Source organism: Schistocerca piceifrons, chromosome 8, assembly GCF_021461385.2.
Source record: "Schistocerca piceifrons isolate TAMUIC-IGC-003096 chromosome 8, iqSchPice1.1, whole genome shotgun sequence".
Classification (NCBI taxonomy): Eukaryota; Metazoa; Arthropoda; class Insecta; order Orthoptera; family Acrididae; genus Schistocerca; species Schistocerca piceifrons.
Window position 1 is genome coordinate 61,625,787 of NC_060145.1, and position 24,081 is coordinate 61,649,867.

At 40.3% G+C, this 24,081-nt stretch overlaps 1 protein-coding gene across 6 annotated transcripts in view; it reads left to right on the forward strand.

Moving 5' to 3' along the window:
- The first annotated feature begins 19,421 nt into the window (after positions 1-19,421).
- Positions 19,422-24,081, forward strand: part of LOC124711622 (zinc finger protein swm) — a 258,270-nt gene continuing 253,610 nt past the window's right edge. For all 6 annotated transcript variants that reach the window (XM_047241789.1, XM_047241792.1, XM_047241793.1 and 3 more), the window contains exon 1: positions 19,422-19,586. In XM_047241789.1, coding sequence (XP_047097745.1) covers positions 19,528-19,586 — 59 coding nt within the window. In that variant the 5' untranslated portion in view covers positions 19,422-19,527. The remainder of the gene's footprint in view (positions 19,587-24,081) is intronic.

The window sequence follows — 24,081 nt, forward strand, 5'->3', positions numbered from 1 at the left end:
CCTTCCATATCACCCCTGACACACAAATACCCCTTGTCGTTTGAACACGAATTGCTTCAGGAGTTATTACTTCTGGTTTTTAAGCAATTTGCGGAATATCGCCACATACATATCTTGAAGATGTCACAGGAACTAAATATACTATTGCACAAAGAGAGAGAGAGAGAGAGAGCTTTGTAGATGATGCGAGAATATTTAACGATTTTCAATGTAGCTAGGCGTTTTATTCCAAGGAATACCACCACGACACTTGAACACTGATTCTGAAAAGACATTGCGGCACACTTGTGAAACCTACCTGAGACACTTCGCTCGCTCTTGTAAGAAATACCACATTTTTCCCTGGTCTCTGAGCACGAGCTGCTTCAGGAGTCATTAAATCCAATTGAACATGTCTCTAAATACACTTTCAAAAAGATCACTGAACAGCAGTTTGCTTCAATTTTAAGATGTATACCGCCTTACTTGAACACAGATTCTAAAAAGATCACGGCACACTTGTGGAACCTCCCAGCCTTCCATCCTGGGACACTTTGCGCGCTTCTGTGGGAAGTTCCACAGCCTTCCCATGTCTTATTTTTTATTTCCTTCAATTCTCGAAGCACACTGGTGTCTAAGCAAAGAAGGGAAATTCAGAACGATTACATATATATAACTTCATAGCATATTTCGAATCCCACAACAGATTGTGGGAAAAAAAACTCAATCAGAATATGAAGCACTGTCCTACAGATGAGAAAAATAGATGGAGTTGTCGGTGAATTATTTATCCATGTACTACAACTGCAGCTCTGGAGATACTCTAAGGCCACAACGGTGGGTGAAAGACAGCATCCCGCCTGTCTGAAAGCGAGGAGGACGGTCTGCATGGACTTGTCGCGGAACACTCGAACAAAGAAAACAATATGTGTCTCTCAGACGTCACAGAACTTTTCATAGATACCCTGCCCCTGTCTTGCTCGAACCAGTCGGTAGAGGTTCCCATGCCCCGCACAAAGGATGTCCTGTGATTCTCTGATGTTATGAAACTTCCTGCAAATGGAGCATTCTGATTGGTTCTCACTAAATTTATGAGTTTACCCGCCAAACTGCTGCTGCCGGTGGGGGTGCACTGTCCACCACTTTCTACAGATGGACAAATTATGAGACTTTCAGCGGCAAAACTACTCCATATGGATCGAAAAAAACATACAGCAGTCATATTGCACTGACAGTTAAACTCTGCAAAAGTGGTCTATAGATCATGAAATACGCAAACTATCGCCAAAGACACTTCCTCAATTACACTGCTCTGGTACTGTCGAAGGAAGCTTGAATTTTTCGGCGTGAAACCGATCTCCAACCAATCTATATAACTACCATATCATATCGATGCAGCAAAACACAGTTCGTATCCTGCACCATACAAAATCATCACTTCTGCATCCATCATATACGTAGCTATTGACCACCACACACTCGTACATACACTGCGAAGAATGTCAGATCCCAAAAAGACATAAGCACATGCACCATATATAGTCGCAGCACTAAGTATTTCCTGCGAGGTCAGTTGGTCATCCACTGTGGCCAACTTTCACGAGGCAACTGCCCCTGGTCTGACACGTGATCAGAACGCCCTCCGTGGACAGCATTCACTCTCCAAACTGGTGTACAAAGACTGGGTTGGTTCCCCTGGCACAAAGACGTCCGTTGATGGTACTGTTTCCGATCTGGTTTGCTTGCTACTGTGGTTCCTGCAACGAGTTGCGATCATCTCCAGACTCTGGGATTATGTGAATATATGTATTTGCACATGGTTTGCCAGAATATCATACCGTTTACACGTTAGGTCTCGATATCAATCACATAGCAGTATGCTAACGGTCGCTTGCATAGTATAATTCCGAATATAAAGAATGGAAATAATTTCTCTTGAAACCCAGAATTTTAGCTAGGTGGGATGTGCTGTAAATCACTCAATAACTAGAAACATATCTCGTCTGCGGAGATCTTTACGAGGAAACTTGAAAATAGAGGAAATGGGTAGTTCAACTCGTAGTTTTTAACGAATTCCGATGTCAATGATATAACAGATTCCAAATCATCCTTGTCCTTTAAAAGTCAACTAATGTTTTATAGTTATAATCATGCTACTCATGTCATCCTGGAGTCTGACTGGCAACTCGTCTAGTCTCACGCCGATCTGTGTGGCCGGGCAACCGAAAACGCTGCCAAAATGGACACTAAAGTGCATCTCATGTCAATGCAGCAAGATGAACTGCTGTGTGCACACACCAGTGGGAGACTTTCAAGATATGACTGCTCACTTCGCACACGTACATAGAGTTGTTGTAGGCCCTTTACCTCCATCCAATGGCCAACATTACCTATTGACTATGATTGATCGCTTCACCTGCTGCCTGGAAGCAGCGCTGGTAGATAATATTTCGGCAGAGACTTTAGCTTCCACCTTCGTTTTCACGTGGATATCCCATTTTGGCTGTCCTCTACAAGTCACAATGAGCTGCCAACACCAATTAGAGTCTGACCTGTTTCCCAGCTTACTAAATTCCGTGGCAAAGTACGCCACAAGACCACAAGCTGCAACCCAGCCAGTAACAGGGTGATAGAATGCTGGCACCATTCTCTGAAGGCAGTCCACAGGTGCTAGAGTATGGTCTGGACCACCGCTTACTTGGTCTGAGAAATACCTACAAACCCAATTTAGATTCTTCACCAACCAAATTAGTATAGGTGAAGCATTATACCTGCCAGGAGAGTCTGTGGATGCACATCCCCTATAGCTGCCCACCATGAGGGTTGTGACCTTATTAATTAATTGAGGAAACATATTTCTTTCATTCCTCCCCAGCAAGCATCAAGACACAGCGTGATACATCAGGATCTAGAGATGTGCAGGAACATCATGCTTTGTACCAATGGTAAAACTGTACAGGTCACCTGTACTGGTAAACTGGAGTGTGTGTGCCAGCCACTACAGGCCAAACTGTACAGGCGTAAAGACCTGTACAGGTGACCAGAGAAGAATCAAAATACAATTCTTCCTACCTGCTCAGGCGTGTAAACCTGAGTGTGTGTGTGTGTGTGTGTGTGTGTGTGTGTGTGTGTGTGTGTGAGAGAGAGAGAGAGAGAGAGAGAGAGAGAGAGAGTCACTCCGACAAGCCTGTACATGTTTTTGGTAAGGTGGGGCTAGCTCCCTGAGTAGAGAGCATCGATTGTCTTTGTATTTACGTGTACAACAGTGTTAAGTAGTGACTACACGCACGGTAGTGCTCAGCTCTTGTGATCAACATGTCAAATCGAAAACGGAACCAAGTGTGAAGTGATAGAAGAGTTTATTTAAATGTATAGGTTGGAACCTTGTCTGTGGCAGGTGAAAAGTAAAGAGTACCACAACCGTGAAAAGAGAGATGCAACCTATGAAAGACTTGTTATTAAACTGAAGGAGTTAGAACCCGACGCTACAAAGCAATCTGTAGTTAAAAAAATAATAATTTAAGAAGTAATGTATGTAAAGAGAAGAACAAACGTGACACGTCAATTAAATCCGGAGCTTCAAGTGACAATGTCTGCACATCAAAATTGTGGTACTTAAATTTGTTCGATTTTATTGGCGATCAAGATACTCCTGGTGTGTCTGTGTCAAACCTGGATAACGAGAATGGATGTGAAATCGATGAAGTAAGTACTCAGATTATTTATAACACTCATTTAATTTAATTTAACTACATTTTTTACAAATGGAAAGTTTATATTTGGAGTCCACGTTTTTTATTAATTAGTGCAAAATGTTTTGAACTCTATGAATTATTAACTTACTAAGGCCAAACTTCTTCTTTTAGTCTATTTTTTTGTTTCAAAGAACCCTATTGTTTTGCCATGGAACTTTGCCTTCATTCATGAAGTATGAAGTGAACCCATTTCTAAGCTGTTTAGCAGCAGACATTATGTTCCCGAGGCTCAGACGTTTCAGTGCGAACATATTTGACTCCGAGGCATCCAAACCTCTGATGGCAGTAGTTCTCCTGTATGCCTCCTGATAGGTACTGTTTGGAGGAGCGTAAAAGCTTGGATGTTGTTCCATCAAAAAATTATGTAATGCACATGTTGCCATCGCCACTTTTATTATGTTCCAACTCGATTTGAGTATGGAATATACGAAATCAGGATGCAAGTACGCCAATTTCCGACAACGTGTCTTGCTCTTAAAATACGGTAGTTGTAAATTTCTTTACTAGCTGAATCTTCTTGCGCTTGTCGAAAAGGTTTCATACTATTAAGTGTAAGAGGAAAGGCGTTATCAACCACAAAAACGTAAGGGACATTTACGAAATTTTCTGTAAAATTGCATGGCTTTGGAAGATTGAGCTCATTACTCTCTACCGTTTTATAAACTTTAGTATTCTGAAGAAAGCCTCCATCAGAAACATGTCCATTAGTTCCAAAATCCACTAAAAGGAACCGATAGTTAACATTCACTGTTGCACGAAATACCACACTGTGTCTGTCTTTGTAGTTGAAGAAAAAAGATCCGGAATTTGCTGGGGGAACTATGTCTATACGTTTCCGATCTATCTGTCTTCAAATGTTTTAGCAATAACTTTCTATTTCTTGGCGGTGTCAGGAAACTGCAACAACAGCAAATTAATAATATTTTTTCAAACTGCGGATGTATAGCGGTAATGATCGCAACAGGCTCTATAAATTTACTTTTACAATCAAAATAAAAATAACATTTAAAATAACATAAAACCAAAGGTTGTTTAAAAAGTTGTGTTATAAAGAAAATAAGAAATAGAATTTTAAAGTATTACAGTAAAACTATTTGTTTAATAATTTTTAAGAAAGTTTGTGTTATTTTTATCTTATAGTTTTGTTATAGTTTAAATTATATTCCTGAAGTAAATAATAACACCAGGTAAATGACTTCTAGGGTCTAATAATACGTTTCCTTCAGGATGGAATCGAGGTTGCTGCCCCACGAACACCCAGCAGTGATGAACCTTCAGAGAAAAACCAGAGTCTTCAAAATTTCAAAGAACTCACGATATCACGACCTAATTTCGCAAAAAAAGGAAAAGTGTGGAATTGGCCAATGATGTAATGCTATCAGTGAGAGATCATTTTAAAAAGCCTTCACTCCAAGATGGCAGATATGATCTGTTGGGAAAATTTATTGCAATGAGAATGAGGACACTGGATAAACGCCAACGAGTTCACACAGCTATGAATATCTAAACAGTCCCAGCTCAAGTACGAGCACACCAAGCCCTACTGCAACTGCTTCATATGATCAGTTTACACAACAAACAGCGCCTGTAGGATTTGTAATCAATGAAGAACTACCACTTCGACATTCAGGAGCTACTTACTTAGCTACCTTTAATAATATTTGATTTTTGAGGCATTTTTAATTTTTCTATGGTCTTAACTGACGAATACTACCAAATTTTCAATTATTTTTCTAATTTCATGTATACCTCATTATTATGCCCCAGTTAAAATTTTGTCTTTGAATTGTGAAAAATTACTAAGAATAAAAAATTTAAAAAATGTATTTATTATACATACCTGAAGATACACTCCTTTCATCACATTATAGATGGAGTCACATTTCTCTGGAATTATTTTGCCAAGAGCTTGGGGTGATATTATAGTAGAATATTTGAGACATTCGTACAATTGACCCATTGCAAGAAACCTCGGAGTAGCTGTCAGTCTTTCGTGGGCAGAAACAGAATTTCTCATAACTGTATTTTTCCTTTGTATTAAAGGAGTCACAAGTGACAATGGTTTTTGATAAACATCATTCATCCGCAAATAATTGCGGTAATCTGAGGGATCTGAACATAACTCTCTTACTAATCTCGTATGAGTGTATTTATTTCTCCTTAAAGCCACTCTTTACACAAAGGTTTTCGTTTTTGCTTCCTTTTACATTTCATGGTCACTACCAAACCGACTAATGCGGTCTCATCGTCTTCTTGCCTGCTTGCCATTTATCGACTGACTGAGTTAAAATCTTCCTGTTTACCGTAGCGTGCGTGTGCTCCAGCCTGCACAGGTATTTCTTTCTGGTATACCTGTGTAGAGTTACCTGACGGGCATGCCGGAACGTGTGTGGCGGCCTTAGACGATGCTGCACTTCCTCAATGGGGGCTGACAAGCATATAGCACAGTGTTCTGGTGTGACAAAAATATTTATTTACATCATGCTGTCAAAAAAAATTTTGGCGCCAGCCACCAGAGGCGCTACATTCCACAATGACATTGCACTTACTCCTAGACTGAATCTTTTTCCTTTATATAAATAGTTCTTAGTAATGGAGTAATTGTCGTCTCAGTTCTTTTTATGGATAATTCAACCAGAAAGTAAAACTTCTCAAAGCTGTATTCTCCATCGGCAAGATTTGCCTTCCTGTACAGGAGTGGATAAAGAATTAAGAATTTTCTTGTACAACAGTGTCACATTTCGAACACCACCCAGCTAGATTGCAACATGCATAGTAAGTTGATCAGACAGTCTCTAATTCGTGTTCATTCTGAAATACATACAAACATGTCAAACAATATTTATAAGGGAATAAATAGAGCTTGTTTACTTTCTCTGGTGTGGGTTTCCTCCTTACATAACTAATAACTTCCTAAACAATTGTGTTTTCTTCTTCTTTAGAGATGAGATTTTCACTTCAAAACTTGTTTAGTGGAAATTCGTCACCTTATGTTCTTATTTATATATAGTGTGGGTGTCAGCACCATTCTGTTATTGTGAAACTAAATAGTTTTTCAGTTTCAGGTAGGCTATCTGACCTTGCATGTGGCAGAACACTAAATAAAAAAATTATCCAAGTTGTTATGGAACATTTGCACTTTTCAACAAAAACAAAGCACAATAATAAAATAAAAAATAAAAAAAAGAACACACAAACGCATGAAATTCATTGGCATTCTGGTTCGAGTTGCCGGTGATGGTGGTCGTGTGTATGTGTGGTGTACTTGCTTGTGTGAATGAATGTGTACATGTTTCTTTTCCTGACGAAGGTAGTGGACGTAAACTAAAATTCAAAATCTTCTATAATATGTAAGTGTATTTTAATTGTGCCTGTCCGTAACATAATGTGTCACCTTTATGGTAAGTAGGGAACTAACTTTTTCTTACGTTCTTGAAATCTATTACTGCAGTGGTGACCAAAATTAAAGCAACAAACGAAGATTCTGCAAGGTTGCGATCATTTTGGCACAAAACAGAATACACAGGTGATAATAAAGTAGAAGCAATGTACAGAATACAGAACGTAAACAAATGCAACATGCATAACGGTAGACAAAAATGTCCTTGGCTTTTTCCAACTTAACGGATTTGCAGACACTTTCTGACTACAGGGTGATGTGCTCAGTATGGGGTGCGACCATCTCTGGCAGCAGTACAGGCATGAAACCGACAGGGCATGCTGTGAATGATGTCACCAATCTCATGTTGAGGCAATAACGCCCTTTCCTCCTGCACAGCTGCTCACAACTCTTGGAGATCGGTAGAGTGAGCTGGCCCCACCGTTATTGCAATATCTTCAATGTCCAGGAAAACACATCCAACCATACTCTATGAAGCTGAGCATTATCGATCACCAGTACGAAGTTTCGGCCCACTGCACCTTGCAGGAACCGCACATGAGGTCCCAAGACCTTGTCACAGCGCCTGACAACAATTTACCCTTGCCTATTCACATGTATAATTTCGTGAAGAGGTGTTCGTGTTGTTAACATAATCCTCGCTCACATCATTAAAGATCCTCCTCGATACCGGTCGGTCTCTTTGCACAGTTTTTGGGTCGCGAAATCGAGTTCCACATTTTCTAAAGATGCGAATCCGTCGAGAATCACTCTCCACACCATATTGGGGCTGAACTGTGAAAAGAACATTGGCCCACTGTTCGACCGTCTGGGTGCCATGCTGACGATTACACTCTACACGTTTCCTTCTGTGAAGGCGGTTCAGAGGTACACACGCAGCAGATCTCTGATAATAAAGGCCTCGATACAATATGTTCAGTGGGTGCTGTGGGGTCAGATGCCAGTAGCCGTTTAGTACTAAGGCAGCCAAAGAACGGTCCTCACTTTGTGATGTCACTAATGGTCAGTTCTGCTCTGATCTTTGGGATACAGTTTTGGTCTCTATAAACTGTCTGCACCCCCGAAAAACCACAGAAAGAGTCACATTAGGCCATTAGGCCATATCAGTTTGCGACTATCCTGCTTCCATTCTTTCTATGGCCCTCCACCGCAGAGAGTTTGGTAGGCGTCTTCTCGTCTGTGACTGTGCACACAGCAATTGTGGATGAGGGGCTACCCAACAAACACTACCATGCTTGATAGGTGCCCTGGTGGCGTGGTTGTCCATTGACAGGAGTGTCACCTTCTGAACAGAACGCGATCGTACGGACATGAGTTGCCAACTGGCTTGGATATATCGTGACTTAGGCACAGAACAGGGAAATAGCAGTTTGTTTGTTTAATTTTGGACACCAATGCACAACCTGAGTAAGCACGGCGAAAGTCAGTTTACTCCCGTTTCCCATATTAGCGGACGACTTTGTCCAAACTTTCTTCCGAGACACCTCGAAGTGATGAGATGTGAAATAGCGCCGTTTGAAATGAATTGTGGAGCATTCTCCAGTACCGTGACGAGAAGTGACGGCCAGTGTCAATTGGCCTTATATCATTACTTCATCCTTTTCACTTGTCATAGCGTAGCTTTCGACGCGAATGCACTATTTGAGAAGTTTGCCCCAAGTTGCATTGTTAGCTGCAACAGGCTGAAGACGTGCTTTGTTGGTGCTGCACATTTTAGCGATTTTGATCAAGCTTACGCTGCAGTGTTCTTCTTCGGTACGCCAGTGTAGAAGTGTGCACAGACTCAGCTAAGTGAAAAATCAGTCAGTACGCAATTAGGAATTTTCCCTTGTGCGAGACCGCGTGTAGAGGATCGTGTCCCGATTATAGTTCTAGATTCGCATATTTGACTGATTGCGTCGCTTCTGCATAGTCTTTCACTGATTGTATCAATACCCAATTGTTTTGTGATATATTGTGAAATTTCGAACATTCGCGATTGCCGCGATAAACTAGTACTGTTATCGTCAATTGTGGCTTAAACTAAACTGTTCTTTTTTAAAATATTTTCAGAACAGTAGTCCTATCTTCGTTCAAAACAATCGTTCTCTTACTGTATTGCAATATTACATGAGAAATAGGTTAGTTTGAGAATTTTCGGAAGCTTGCAATACTATATTTTCGTTAGTTACCGGTACAAGTGTTTAGGATATGTAATTTATTTCGCAGCAAATCGGAATTTGTAATTTCTCAGTTCAGCCAAAGAATACATGATCCGCGAATTTCATTGTATATCAACGCAAATAAACGTGCTTTTCTGAGAATTTTCGGAAGCAATCATTGTCGTTTCCATAATCTACGAGCAACTTTGAAGCAAATCACGTTTGCGATTTAGTTACTGTAGCAGATTTTCTAACTTCTTCTTCTTCTGCTTTTACGGCCTCATTGGACCACTTCAGTCAATCATTTCTGGTCCTCTTCTTTGGTATTTTCTCCTTCCGAGTGGCCCAGTATCTCTTCATTCGTTCCGATGCTTTTCGTCGTTCCTTATCTGTAAATACCCTTTTCATTGTATGTCGTTTGTCAATTTTTGGTTTAAATCTTATTTCTGTGTCCCTCAACTTCTTTAAATTTGGCGTTTTGTTCTGCAAATCATCCAGAGTTATTTCCAGTTCTTCCATATCCTCTCTTATTTCCTTAAGCCATCCTCCTTGTTGTTTCAAATTCCAGAGTTTCTCAATAATTTTCCTTGATAATCTGGTTTCTGGTGTCCTCAGAATGTGACCACAGAAAGAGATCCTTTTCTTTCGTATAGTATCAGTGATGGGCTCCAGTTCTCTGTATACCACTTCATTTGGAATTATCCGCAATTGCCCAGCTTTTTGATATTTCTTATTTATGCATGTTCTAGCAATTCTTCTCTCTACTTTTAAAATTTTGTCAATTCTGTTTTTCTGGGTGACTTTAAAAAGAGTTTCACTTCCGTATGTAACCTCTGGTTGAACCACCATCTTGTAATGTTTTAATTTTGTTTTAATTGATAGACATTTTTTATTGTACGTAGGCCATGTTAGTTTTTGAGCTTTTATCGTTTTATTAGTTCTTGCTCGCCATGCAGGTTTCTCCTCCAATTTATGTGTTATAATTTCACCCAGGTATTTAAATTGTTTCACTATTTTAATTTCCCTATTGTTCACTGTGATGTGATCTATTACAAGTGGATCCGTTGCCATTATTTCAGTCTTTTCAAATGATATCTGGAGTCCTAATTTTTGTGCTATATTTTGTAAGCTTGTTATTTGTTTCGTGGCTTCCTGAATATTATTAGCTAGTAATGCTAGGTCATCAGCAAATCCCAAGCAATTTAGGTTTATTTTATCTTTCTTAGTTCCAATTTTAATATTCATAGAATTTTCCTTGTACCATTCTCTCATTACATATTCAAGAGCACAATTGAATAGCAATGGTGATAAACAATCTCCCTGTCTCAACCCTGTTTTAATCGTAAATGGTTCAGATATTTCTCCTCTAAATTTTACTTTGGATTTGGTGTTTGTTAAGGTTAACTGTATCATTTTTATTAATTTAGGATGAAGTCCAAAATTCCTTAATATTTTCATCATTGAAGATCTATGGATGCAATCATATGCCTTTTTGAAATCTACAAAGGTTATGACTAGTTGTTTTTGCCTTCTTTTGTAGACATCCATAACTAACTTCAAGGTGATTATCTGTTCTGGGCAGCTTCTCCAGGATCTAAATCCTCCTTGATATTCTCCCAGTTCCAGTTCTAGTTGATCTTTACAGCGGTTGTATAGTATTCTTGACATGATCTTATACGTGCAGTCCAAAAGGGAAATTCCTCTATAGTTGACTGGATTTGATTTTTCTCCTTTCTTATGTAATGGATGTATTATAGCAGTAGTCCAATTTTCTGGTAATTTCTCTTCATTCCAGATTTTTACTATGCATTGGTGTAATGCTATCTTTACTGGTTCTGCTGCATATTTCCAAAGTTCAGCAAACGTTTGATCTTATCCACTTGCTTTGTAGTTTTTGAGTTCTTTCAAAGCTCTGTAGACCTCATTAATTGTAGGTGGATTTATATTTTCTGCTGGTGTTATAATTGGGGTTTCTGTGTTTATCTGAAGAAGTTCTGGGGGATCTTCACAATTTAGTAACTTGTTAAATGTTTCTGCTAGAATTTCTGTATTTTTACTATTGCTATGGGCTAGGTTATTATCTTTATCTTTTAACATTAATGTTGGAGGATCATATCCTTGTAATTGTCTGACAAATATTTTGTAATAATCTCTTGAGTTTGTTTTTTCACTATTTGTTTCTATCATTAGAAGTATATCTTTTTGGTACTGACGTTTAACTCTCCTTATTATTTTTTGTGTTGTCTTCCTTTGTTTTGTGAGTTCCAAATATGATTTTTCTGTTTTTTCATTTTGATGCCTTAACCAGGCTTGGTGTCGATCCAACACTGCTTCATCACATTTATCGTTCCACCACTGGTGTTTTTTCCTTGGATTTATAGGGGCAACTTGTTCAGCTATTTGTTTCAATTTGGGAATTATTTCTTCCAGATCATCTGTTATTTTTATATCCCTGGTTTGTGCTTCATAATCCTCATTTTGTATCAGTTTATGAGGGTCATAGGTTCTCTTCTTCTTCTGGTGGGATTTTTTCTTTGCTAATGGGGTTACTTTAATTTTAATTTTTTTCATGTAATGATCTGATCCGGTATCTGTCCCTCTCAGTACTTTCACATTGTAAATTTCCTTGTGGTAATTCTTATCCATGCAGACATGGTCCAGTTGCCATTCTCCTTTTTTCCAGTCTGGATGTTTCCAAGTTTTTAGTTTACTTGGTCTTCTCTTAAAATACGTCGACTTTGAGATCATGTCATGGTTTCTGCAAAATTGCACTAGTCTTATGCCATTTTTGTTTGTTCTTCTTTGTGCTGTCCATTTCCCTATTATGTCTCTATATCTCTTTTCCCTTCCTAACTGGGCATTGAAGTCTCCAATTAAAATTTTGATGTGATTTTTATTAATGTTATTCGTCGTTTGATCTAAGAGCTCCCAAAATTTTTCTACCTCTTGTCTGTGTTCTTTTTTATTATTTTTATCATTTGTCGGGGCATGGGCATTTGGGAATTTATTATTGTGTACCTTTTATTTGCAGCTTTTAGAGTTAATGTTGAGAGCCTGGGAGATTGTGCTTTAAATTCTATTATGGACTCTATTATTTTCAGACTCACCACGAATCCTGTTCCAAATTGTGGACACTGTTTCATGACTCTTTTCCCTGGTATTCCCTTATAAATCCTATAAGTCCGGTTATGAGAATCCCCTTGCGATCCATTTCATCCGTCAGAATTTTGAGTTTGCCTGGTTGTATGAGGGAATTTATATTGTGTGTCGCAATGTAGTTTATTTGTCCTGTCTTGAGTTTTGGTCGTCTGTCCGTTTTGGGTATTTTCAGATGCTCCGACTCATCCAAGTTATCTTTCAGGTGACTGCCCACCGTATCCGAGTGCAGTCTTCCTTGGTTATTGCCAAGCGGTGGATTATTCCTTGAAAGATTTCCTTCCATGTTTGACTTTCAAAGGTAGTCAACCTAACATATTGTATTACACCTACTTTTTCCTCAAAGACGAGTAGCCCTACATATTATCTGCATGTATTGTAAATTAACTCTGTTTTCGAGTTTGCTAACAACTATAGCAACATAATTAGGAAACTGATAATTTTTATCACAGGTTTTTGCGTTGCATTCCTAGAAATCTCGTTTTTGTGTAGCGCTTCAGTTCTTACAGGGAATTAGCAACTTTTCAGCTCAACAGGTTAAAAGAAAATCAGTGGGGTTAGTGCAAAGTTATATGTTTGCACCAGCCAAACTGCAACACCATTGTGAACGCTGTTCTGAAGCATGGGATGAATTGATTGAATATCGTAAGCAGTTGGAAATTACCCTGACTACTGTCAAACGATTGACAACTGGTGCGAATCAGTGTGTTGGAAGCGGTCCTGAGAGTCGTGTACCTGTGATAACTTTACCAGAGGTACCTCAGGTCTGTCCTCTCCTGTGAATCCTGTCTCCTCTGCACAAAGTACAGGATCTATCGTTACCCTCCACTTGACTGCCAGTGGCGTGTCGATGGTAGATCGAGGCATCCTCTACAGGGTGGATGTGGAGGGAGGACTCAGGGTGTTGTACCGATCCCCCTACCCAACAAGTCTGAGGTGCTGTCTTTAACTGAAAATGAAAGTGAGCCAGTTTATCCTGTAGTGAAGTAGAAGTGGATAGTTCCTGTGAATTATTATGGGTGGAGGTTACACTCAACAACCGAGCTAGGTTAATAGTTGGCTCCTTTTACCGACCTCCCGACTCAGCAGCATTAGTGGCAGAACAACTGAGGGAAAATTTGGAATACATTTCACATAAATTTTCTCAGCATGTTATAGTCTTAGGTGGAGATTTCAATTTACCAGATATAGACTGGGACACTCAAATGTTTAGGACGGGTGGTAGGGTCAGAGCATCAAGTAACATTATACTGAGTGCACTATCCGAAAATTACCTCGAGCAATGAAACAGAGAACCGACTCGTGGAGATAACATCTTGGACCTACTGATAACAAACAGACCCGAACTATTCGACTCTGTAAGTGCAGAACAGGGAATCAGTGATCACAAGGCCGTTGCAGCATCCCTGAATATGGAAGTTAATAGGAATATAAAAAAAAGGGAGGAAGGTTTATCTGTTTAGCAAGAGTAATAGAAGGCAGATTTCAGACTACCTAACAGATCAAAACGAAAATTTCTGTTCCGACACTGACAATGTTGAGTGTTTATGGAAAAAGTTCAAGGCAATCGTAAAATGCGTTTTAGGCAGGTATGTGCCAGGTAAAACTGTGAGGGACGGGAAAAACCCACCGTGGTTCAACAACAAAGTTAGGAAACTACTGCGAAAGCAAAGAGAGCTTCACTCCAACGCAGCCAAAACCTCTCAGACAAACAGAAGCTCAATGATGTCAAAGTTAGCGTAAGGAGGGCTATGCGTGAAGCGTTCAGTGAATTTGAAAGTAAAATTCTATGTACCAACTTGACAGAAATTCCTAGGAAGTTCTGGTCTTACGTTAAATGAGTAAGTGGCTCGAAACAGCTGATCCAGACACTCCGGGATGATGATGGCATTGAAACAGAGGATGACACGCATAAAGCTGAAATACTAAACACCTTTTTCCAAAGCTGTTTCACAGAGGAAAACCGCACTGCAGTTCCTTCTCTAAATCCTCGCACGAATGAAAAAATGGCTGACATCGAAATATGTGTCCAAGGATTAGAAAAGCAACTGGAATCACTCAACAGAGGAAAGTCCACTGGACCTGATGGGATACCAATTCGATTCTACACAGAGTACGCAAAAGAACTTGCCCCCCTTCTAACAGCCATGTACCGCAAGTCTCTAGAGGAACGGAAGGTTCCAAATGATTGGAAAAGAGCACAGGTAGTCCCAGTCTTCAAGAAGGGTCGTCGAGCAGATGCGCAAAACTATAGGCCTATATCTCTGACATCAATCTGTTGTAGAATTTTAGAACATGTTTTTTGCTCGCGTATCATGTCGTTTCTGGAAATCGAGAATCTACTCTGTAGGAATTAACATGGATTCCGGAAACAGCGATCGTGTGAGACCCAACTCGCTTTATTTGTTCATGAGACCCAGAAAATATTAGATACAGGCTCCCAGGTAGATGCTATTTTCCTTGACTTCCAGAAGGCCTTCGATACAGTTCCGCACTGTTGCCTGATAAACAAAGTAAGAGCCTACGGAATATCAGACTAGCTGTGTGGCTGGATTGAAGAGTTTTTAGCAAGCAGAACACAGCATGTTGTTATCAATGGGGAGACGTCTACAGACGTTAAAGTAACCTCTGGCGTGCCACAGGGGAGTGTTATGGGACCATTGCTTTTCACAATATATATAAATGACCTAGTAGATAGTGTCGGAAGTCCCATGCGGCTTTTCGCGGATGATGCTGTAGTATACAGAGAAGTTGCTGCATTAGAAAATTGTAGCGAAATGCAGGAAGATCTGCAGCGGATAGGCACTTGGTGCAGGGAGTGGCAACTGACCCTTAACATAGACAAATGTAATGTATTGCGAATACATAGAAAGAAGGATCCTTTATTGTATGATTATATGATAGCGGAACAAACACTGGTAGCAGTTAATTCTGTAAAATATCTGGGAGTATGCGTGCGGAACGATTTGAAGTGGAATGATCATATAAAATTAATTGTTGGTATGGCGGGTACCAGGTTGAGATTCATTGGGAGAGTCCTTAGAAAATGTGTTCCATCAACAAAGGAGGTGGCTTACAAAACACTCGTTCGGCCTATACCAGATCGGGTTGACGGAGGAGACAGAGAAGATCCAAAGAAGAGCGGCGCGTTTCGTCACAGGGTTATTTGGTAACCGTGATAGCGTTACGGAGATGTTTAGCAAACTCATGTGGCAGACTCTGCAAGAGAGGCGCTCTGCATCGCGGTGTAGCTTGCTCGCCAGGTTTCGAGAGGGTGCGTTTCTGGATGAGGTATCGAATATATTGCTTCCCCCTACTTATACCTCCCGAGGAGATCACGAATGTAAAATTAGTGAGATTCGAGCGCGTACGGAGGCTTTCAGACAGTCGTTCTTCCCGCGAACCATGCGCGGCTGGAACAGAAAAGGGAGGAAATGACCGTGGCACGTAAAGTGCCCTCCGCCACACACCGTTGGGTGGCTTGCGGAGTATAAATGTAGATGTAGATGTAGATGTAGAACTCACTTCACCTGTTTCCCGGAAATCGGTTTAGTCTGGTGTCCGGAGGAAGCAAACACGAAAGTATAGGTAGGGGTCTGTTAATCATCGGCAGTTCACACGTACGGAGAACAATGGTATCCCTTAGGAAAATGGCAGCAAGGGACAGGAAAGGGCATCAGGTGCACACAATGAGATTGCCTGGGGGCCTCATTCAGCATGTTGAAGAGCTATTCTAGCACCCATTGAGGGAAAAGAGTGCAACAAACTGCAGATTGTGTCTCACATTGTAACAAATGATGCCTTTCTTCTGGGCTCCGAGGTCATCCATGTGTCACTCCAGCAACTGGTAGAGATGGTGGAGGAGGCCGCATGGAGTTTCAACGAAGCTCACAATTTGCAGCATTGTTACCAGATGTGATTGTGGTCCTTTGGTTCTGAGTCGAGTGGAAGGTCTGAACAAGAGACTTCAATGTTCTGTGACAAGCTAGGCTGTGAATATCTGGACTTGTGCCATAGGGTTGAGAACTGTACGGTACCCCTAAATAGGTCAGGTGTGCATCAGAGGCTGTTACTCAGGTAGCTGACTGTGTGTGGGGTGCACACAGGGGCTTTTAGATTAGGTGACTCTCCATCCAATTCAGACAACGATAACTGTAGGAAACTCAGAAGTATCTGTGTATGATCGAAAAGAAATGATTTCCACAGGTCAGAGTATTAAAATCCTAATGATAAACCGTCAAAGGATTAGCGACAAAGTGACATAATTTGCAGTGTTCATGAAAAGCAGTGAAGCTCACATAATACTAGGTACATAAAGCTGATTGAAAAGTGAATTTAACAGCCGTGAGATTTTTGGGAAAATTTAAGTGTGTATCGAAAGGATGGGCAGATGGAGATGGTGTATTTGTCGCAGTAGACAAGCATCTCCAATCCACTGTGGTAGAAACTGAAGGTGCGTGTGAAACTCTTTGGGCAAGGCTCCGTATCAGGGGTTTGCAAAAATGATAATTGGATCCTTCTATTACCCACCAGACTCATCTCGTGATGTAACTGAAAACTTTATAGAAACCCTCAGTTCACTTGTGCGTTTTTTCCCCAATCACACCGTAATCATCGGTGGAGACTGTAATCATCCAACATTTAATTGGGAGAATTACAGTTATCTTAGTGGTGAGTGAGATAAGACATCAAGACAAAAGATCTAAAGGCAATAAATCGACCTGACCTCTTTGAGTATGACGACATCGAAACTCGTATCAGCGACCATGACGCGGTGTGACAACAATAATTCCAAAAGTACAAAGGACAACTAAAACAAACAGAAAGATGTAGATGTTCAACAAACTAGATAAAAAAGTCAGTAGTGTCATATCTCAATGAGGAACCTGGAAGTTTCGCTGCAGGGTGGGAGCAAGCAGAGGAACTCTGGCTCACATTTAAAAGAATAATTGGACATGAACTGCATAGGTATGTTCCCAGTAGAACAGTTCATAATGGGAGGGAACCTCCATGGTATACAGTCACTTTAAAGCAACTTCTAAAGAGACAGAGATTACTGTATAATAGGTGTAAAACAAAGTGGAGGGCTATAGATAGAGAGATGAAAAATGAAACATGTTTGACTGTCAAGAGAACAATGCATGATGCCTTCAGTGACTACCGCAGCAAATATTGTCACGTGATCTTTCACAGAACCCAAAGAAATTATGATCATATATAAAGGATCTTAGTGACACCAAAGTTAGTGTTCAGTACCTTGCGAATGAGACAGGAACTGAAACTGGGGGTAGCAAAGGAAGCTAAAATGCTTAACTTAATTTTAAAATGTTCCTTTACAAAGGAAAACGCAGGAGAATGACCCCAATTTAGTCCTTGTACCACTGAAGAGTTGAATGAAATAAGCATTGGTGTCAGTGGTATTGAGTAACAGCTGAAATCGTTAAAACAGAGCAAATCTCCAGGCCCCAATGGAATCCTTGTCGGATTCTATACTGGACTTGCAGCTGAGTTAGCTCATCTACCTACTATAATTTATTGTAGATTTCTCAGTCATCGTTAGATGCGATAGTTACTTTGGGTGTTGCCCTGGGGAAGTGTGTTGGGACGCTTGCTGTTTGTATCGTATATTAACGACCTTGTAGACAATATTAATAATAAAGTCAGACTTTTTGCAGATATTGCAGTTATCTGTAATTAAGTACTATATGGAAGAAGCTGCATAAATACTCAGTCAGATCTTGATAAAATTTCAAAGAGGTGCAGAGATTGGCAACTTGCTCTAAATGTTCAGAAATGAACAGTTTTGCACCTAACAAAACGAAAAACCGCAGTATCATATGACTGTAATATCAATGAGTCACAGCTGGAATTGGCCGACTCATACTATTACTTGGGTGTAAAATTTTATAGGGTAAGAAGTGGAATGATCACATTGGCTCAGTCATGCTTAAAGCAGCTGGTAGACTTTGGTTTATTTGTAGAATACTGGAGAAGAGCAATCAGTCTACAAAGAAGATTGCTTACAAATCCTTCGTGCGACCAGTTCTAGAATACTGCTCAAGTGTGTAGGACCCATACGTTAGGAATAACGGGGGGCATTGAACACATACAGAAAAGGGCAGCACAAATTGTCACAATCCAGGGAGAGTGTCACAGATTTACTGGAGGAACTGAACTGAAGAACTCTGTAAGATAGACGTAAACTATCCTGAGGAAGTCTATTAATAAAGTTTCAAGAGCCGGCATTAAATGCTGACTTTAGGAATATACTACAGTCCCCTAAGTATTGCTCACATAGGAATCGTGATGATAATATGAGAATAATTGCTGCACGCACAGAGACGTTCAGACAATCATTTTTACCGCGATTGGAACCCTAATAACTAGTACAATGGGAAGTATCCTCTGCCATGCACCTCACGGTTTTTTGCAGAGTATAGATATAGATGCAGATGTAGTTCAGCGCAGCAGACGATGCGAAGACGTGTGCAGATAAGTCCGAACAACGATTGTGGTTGCAAACAATGTTGTGAACAGAAACGTGTTTTTGAATTCGGTGTAAACGCAGCTTAAATTGCAGCCAATAGAAAAACTAAAAAACTGATATTGACTGCTTGTGTGCTGGAAATATCAAGATTTAACGATCAGTGCTTCCCTATAAAAAACATTAGGATTTAACTAGGCTAAAAAAATGCTGTTGTTATTATTGTAATGTATCTGTTATTACAATGAAATCAGTAAATGCTTCACAAGCGAACACAAATATGTAAATTAAGAAAAAATTATGTGTATACTTTACAAATTGCTGGGAAGTTTGCCTCTATATACGTAGTATTATGTATAAAATTATGCTGTCAAAATTTTAAGTCTTACCTTATCCCCATGTCCATAAATATTATGTTATATTTTCATAACTGTGTTGTCGAGGAACTCTTTGACACGAATTTATCTTTATATATTTTATCTTTGTGTATCTGTGCGTGTGGTAAACATTTGTTTAGAAGAGTGAACGTTGGAGTAATGTATAAGAATTAAAGAATACAAGAGTGTCTCATTTTGTGTTCTAAGTAAATGCAAAAGTTGTATAAAATTAACAATGATTATAGAAGATCAAGAGTCGTTTAAAAGCTGGCTTTCGGCCGTACTGGAACCTTTGTAAGTAGGCCAAAGATTGCAAACGTTGCACAATTAATGGATGAAATTTATGAAGTTTTATGCGTTTAATAAAGATTTTTGTCCACTCGAACATTCTGCGTGTTTGAATATCAAGCCCTGCAATAATGACATTTTCTCGACCTTATCGTATGCATAATGGTGGGATTTCAGTGTTTTACTTTAGTCAGGAAATCAACCGAGAAAGCCGACAGTAGTTAGAGATCCCGATGATTGGCTCCAAATATCGACATCTGTTTTGTTTGCACATAAGAACTATGATGAATTACTTTCAACTTTAAATTTCTGTACGACATTCATTTATGAGAAAACAGCCTGTGCCCCTATGACTTTCCCCGTGTATTAAACGTCACTGAATTATGAGTCGAAATTTAGTAACACCTAATGTGATAGGTTTCCAACTAGTTCTAAACTCGTACATCCAGTTAAACACACTTGAATGTTGCCTGACCAAATACTGCTATTTGCAAACCAGTTGTGTTCTATTTAGTGGGAATTGGTTCATGCTCAGTCATCTTAGAGTAATATGAATGTTATGTTTAGAGGATTTCATCCACAGTGATATTTTTCACTGTATAGCGAAAAGCTGCAGTTCCAACAAATGCTGTTTTGAATTTATGAACTTCCTTTGTGAATGAATGGAGTGTTGTTACTGCATTTGCATGGATTCTCTCTCTGAAGTAAACAGGACGTCTGCGAGTGTCCTAGCTCCAGTGACATCAGCATTTAGGTTCTGTTGATCTGGAATGGGGGAGTGAGGAGTGGGGGATTCAGTTCAAAATTGAACTATGCTTTGCTGATTTTTGTTTAGTATTCATTTCACCTTCTGTAGTACTGCTTCTAACATGCTTTTTGCTTAGACTTTCTAAAATTATTTTATAGCATGTAAGCCTAATATTAAAATAAAGGAGTTATTGAAAATTTGTATGATTTATTCCAGTGTACCAACATGGAAATGGTTTTCGCTTGCTTTATCCTCTCTTAAAAATCTAGCAGTGTTTCAGAGTCATAGCAAAAGTTTGAAGCCTGATTTGCCTTAAGTAGGTATCTTGTGATACCTGTGTTATCCATTATACTCTGTCACAGAGTGCGTTCTTTGACTGTAGATCCTGCATTATCACAAAATATTAATTTTTCCTTCCCAGTACCAGTTCACCAGAAGGTTGCAGGTAGGAGGTGCGGGTACACTCTGGGTTCTTAACACCCATCTCTCCCAACTTACACTAGTCAATCAATTCATTGTCTTTCATCTCCTTTAGGCTTCTCCCTTTACATTCTGCTGAGTGTAATTTGTAATTTAACTACCTTCTGTTGTTAACTTCCATGTCAATACAAACTGCTGCATTCCCATTTTAAGGAGTGTAACCACTTAATCACTGAGTAATGTGAGAAGAGTCCAGCAGTGTTGACAGCACTTGCCATGAGATATGGTATTTGTCGGCAGCTGGTGGTAACTAACCGTGAGAAAACAATGGCCAAATGACACATTTTATAAGAGTGACTGGAAGGAATGTTGTCCAGTCCTTACATCAGTATACAGCTGAAATGTTCAAGGATTCAGAAAAAAACAGTGGTAATGATAAAAATAAATTTTTATTGTGTGATGTAAATCTGAAATGACAATGCCTTGTAATGTGATTACTATCTTATGAAAAATAGCTTGAACTACTCCGTAAATGCAGGCAGCCTTTTATTTTATCATACCACAACCCATTTATCAGTGTCCAGTCTGTTCTAACCCCAATCAGTGAGCCACATGAATTTGTCGCTACAACCTTCGTTCCAGTTACTGGTTTCTTGTCATACAGCATTCATTGGCTTGACAAATCACAAAGGCACTGTCTTCATTTAATCTACCGTAGACCTTGAATTAGCCTACTCTACAAAAGTCGGGCACTTCATCATCATCATCATAATCACCCCCCCCCCTCCCTCCAAAAAAGAGGGGGGGGGAGAGAGAGAGAGAGAGAGAGAGAGAGAACCACCAACAAAGTGTAAGCTGCGCCACTGAAGATTTAAGGAAACCACGAGTAACCTGCAAAGAATAATCAGTGGTAGCAATTTCATTTCATGAAATGCATTGCATCTGTTGTCACCTCTCAGTAACTGAAAGTATCCTATACTCCACCAACACAAACAAGCTTCATGTAGAAGCAGTCCAAATGACCATGTACAAAAGGTGTTAACTTGCTCATTGTCAGAGCCTGCATGTACCTCCCTCCCCCTCCCTCTCCCCCCCCCCCCCCCTCTCTCTCTCTCTCTCTCTCTCTCTCTCTCTCTCTCTCTCTCTCTCTCTCTCTCTCTCTCTCTCACACACACACACACACACACACACACACAAACAAACCCGTGCACAAAAGTCAAAGTTTGTGAGGCAGAAATTCCTTTATGTTGAGAAAAGAGTGAAAAATGTGTCTCTTTCCCAGCTGCCTCTGGGATAAGGCATTTGTTATTCCAGGCAGAGAGAGATCTTCTAAAATTGATAGAAATTTTCATTTAGTACTGTTTATGGAATGTGTATATTATGTACAACCTATTGAAATAATGACCTGACTCCACAAAATGTGATACATAGCATACAAATCACCCATGAACCACTGGCTTTGCTAAGATGGTGTGGCATGCATGCCTTAGTGATGCAGGTAGCTATTACTGCAGATGCCACCACAGTGAAGAGGTATGCTTCCTGAAGGAGAGGCGGCAAGCTTTTCAGCAGCTGCAGGGCTGACAGTGTGTACGATTGACTGATCGGGCATTGTAGCAGACAGCATGTCATTTCTGTGCTGGTACTGTAAACGACTGAAGGCAAAGTGAAACTATGCCGGTATTTTACCTGAGAACATGCAGCTCTACTGTACAGTTACGATGATGGCATCCATTTGGGTGAAATATTCCGGAGATAAAATAGTTCCAAATTTTCGGATATTCAGGTGGGGATTGTTCAGAAGGATGTCATCCTCTTGGAAAATGAAAACTGGCGCTCTGCATTTTAGAATGTGGAGTTCCTTAATCCAGTAGGGAAGTTAGAGCATTGAAAAGAGAATTGAATAGATTGAAGCTACATATAGTGGAAATTAGTGAAGTATGTTGGCAGGACGAACAGGATTCCTGGTCATGTGAGTACAGGGTTATAAATACAGAATCATGTAGGGTTACTGCAGGAGTAGGAGTAATATTGAATAATTTAATCAGAATGAGGTGAATCTGCTGTGAACAACTTAGTGAACACATTATCATAGCTACGAGAGTTACTAAGTCAACACAAGACAATTGTAAAAGTTGATATGCCAGATAGCTTGGAGCTGATAAGATTGTAAGAATGTAGGACAAGATTAAAAAATAAAATAAAATTATTTTGATAGTTAAGGGAGGCAAAAGAATTAATTGTGGTGGGAACTGGAATTCAATAGAAGCAAAAGAAAGAGAAGGAAAAGTAGTAGGAGCGCATGGACTGGATGAAAAGGAATGATAGAGGAAGCCATCTGGTAGAATTTTGTGCAGAACATAATTTATGTTAATTGAAGGTGGAGGAGGAGGGGGGGGGGAGAAGGGAAGGAACTAATGATGTCAGCTGCATTTCTACTTTATGTGGAATTAGCGGTGCTGAATGAAAATGCGTGTCCGACCTGAATTCAAACTCGGGATCTCCTGCTTACTATACAGTTGCCAGCAGTGTTAATTGCAATTGTCCATACTATCTCAGTATGACTCCTGGCTGATCCACTTTCCCACCTAGCACGTCCCCATTCGTGCTCTACCTTCTACGGGTCCGGGTATTAGAATAGGACGAGGTTTCCCTGCCTGTTGTAAGAGGCGACTAAAAGGAGTCTCTCATGTTGTGGCCTTTATGTGATGGTCCCCTGTAAGGTTTGACCCCCATTTTTCAAAATTTTCCCAAAGAGCAAGCCAACTGGGGCAGGGCGTTGTACATAGTGCATCGAGTCCATCGTGCCTTGAGATCTTTAGCCCACTTTCTTGTTGTTGCACTGCAGTCCAGCTCATTCTGCATCTCTTGGGCGAGGATGCCTTCCTGGGGGAATTTGCTCCACCCACTATGCAGTGTCGTTTTCTATGCCGACGATGACCATGGACTTCTTTGCACCTGATATCCAGCACGGTAGCCAGTCCGTTGTGGTGGGGCCGCTATGTACCCTGTTGGTTGTAGCCCCCTGACAACACAGGGCTCACTCTGCTGATGCCTGCGCTGGTAACTCCCCACGTATGCCAAGCAGCTGATGCTCATCATCCTGGGGCACCGGGATTCCCAGCAATGGCCATTCTGCCAGGTGGCCTTCGCTGCGGCTTGGTGGCGCCTGTGGGGAGGCCCCCGGTCAGAGTGGGTGGCATCAGCGCAGATGACGCGCAATGAAGCGTACCACGTCATCACTTGCTGGTGATCACACACCGGCAGTCTCTTAAGTGTTCCAAGTCTCAATACAATGCAAGAAAGTCAACCCTAAATCATTCCCCTCCCTGG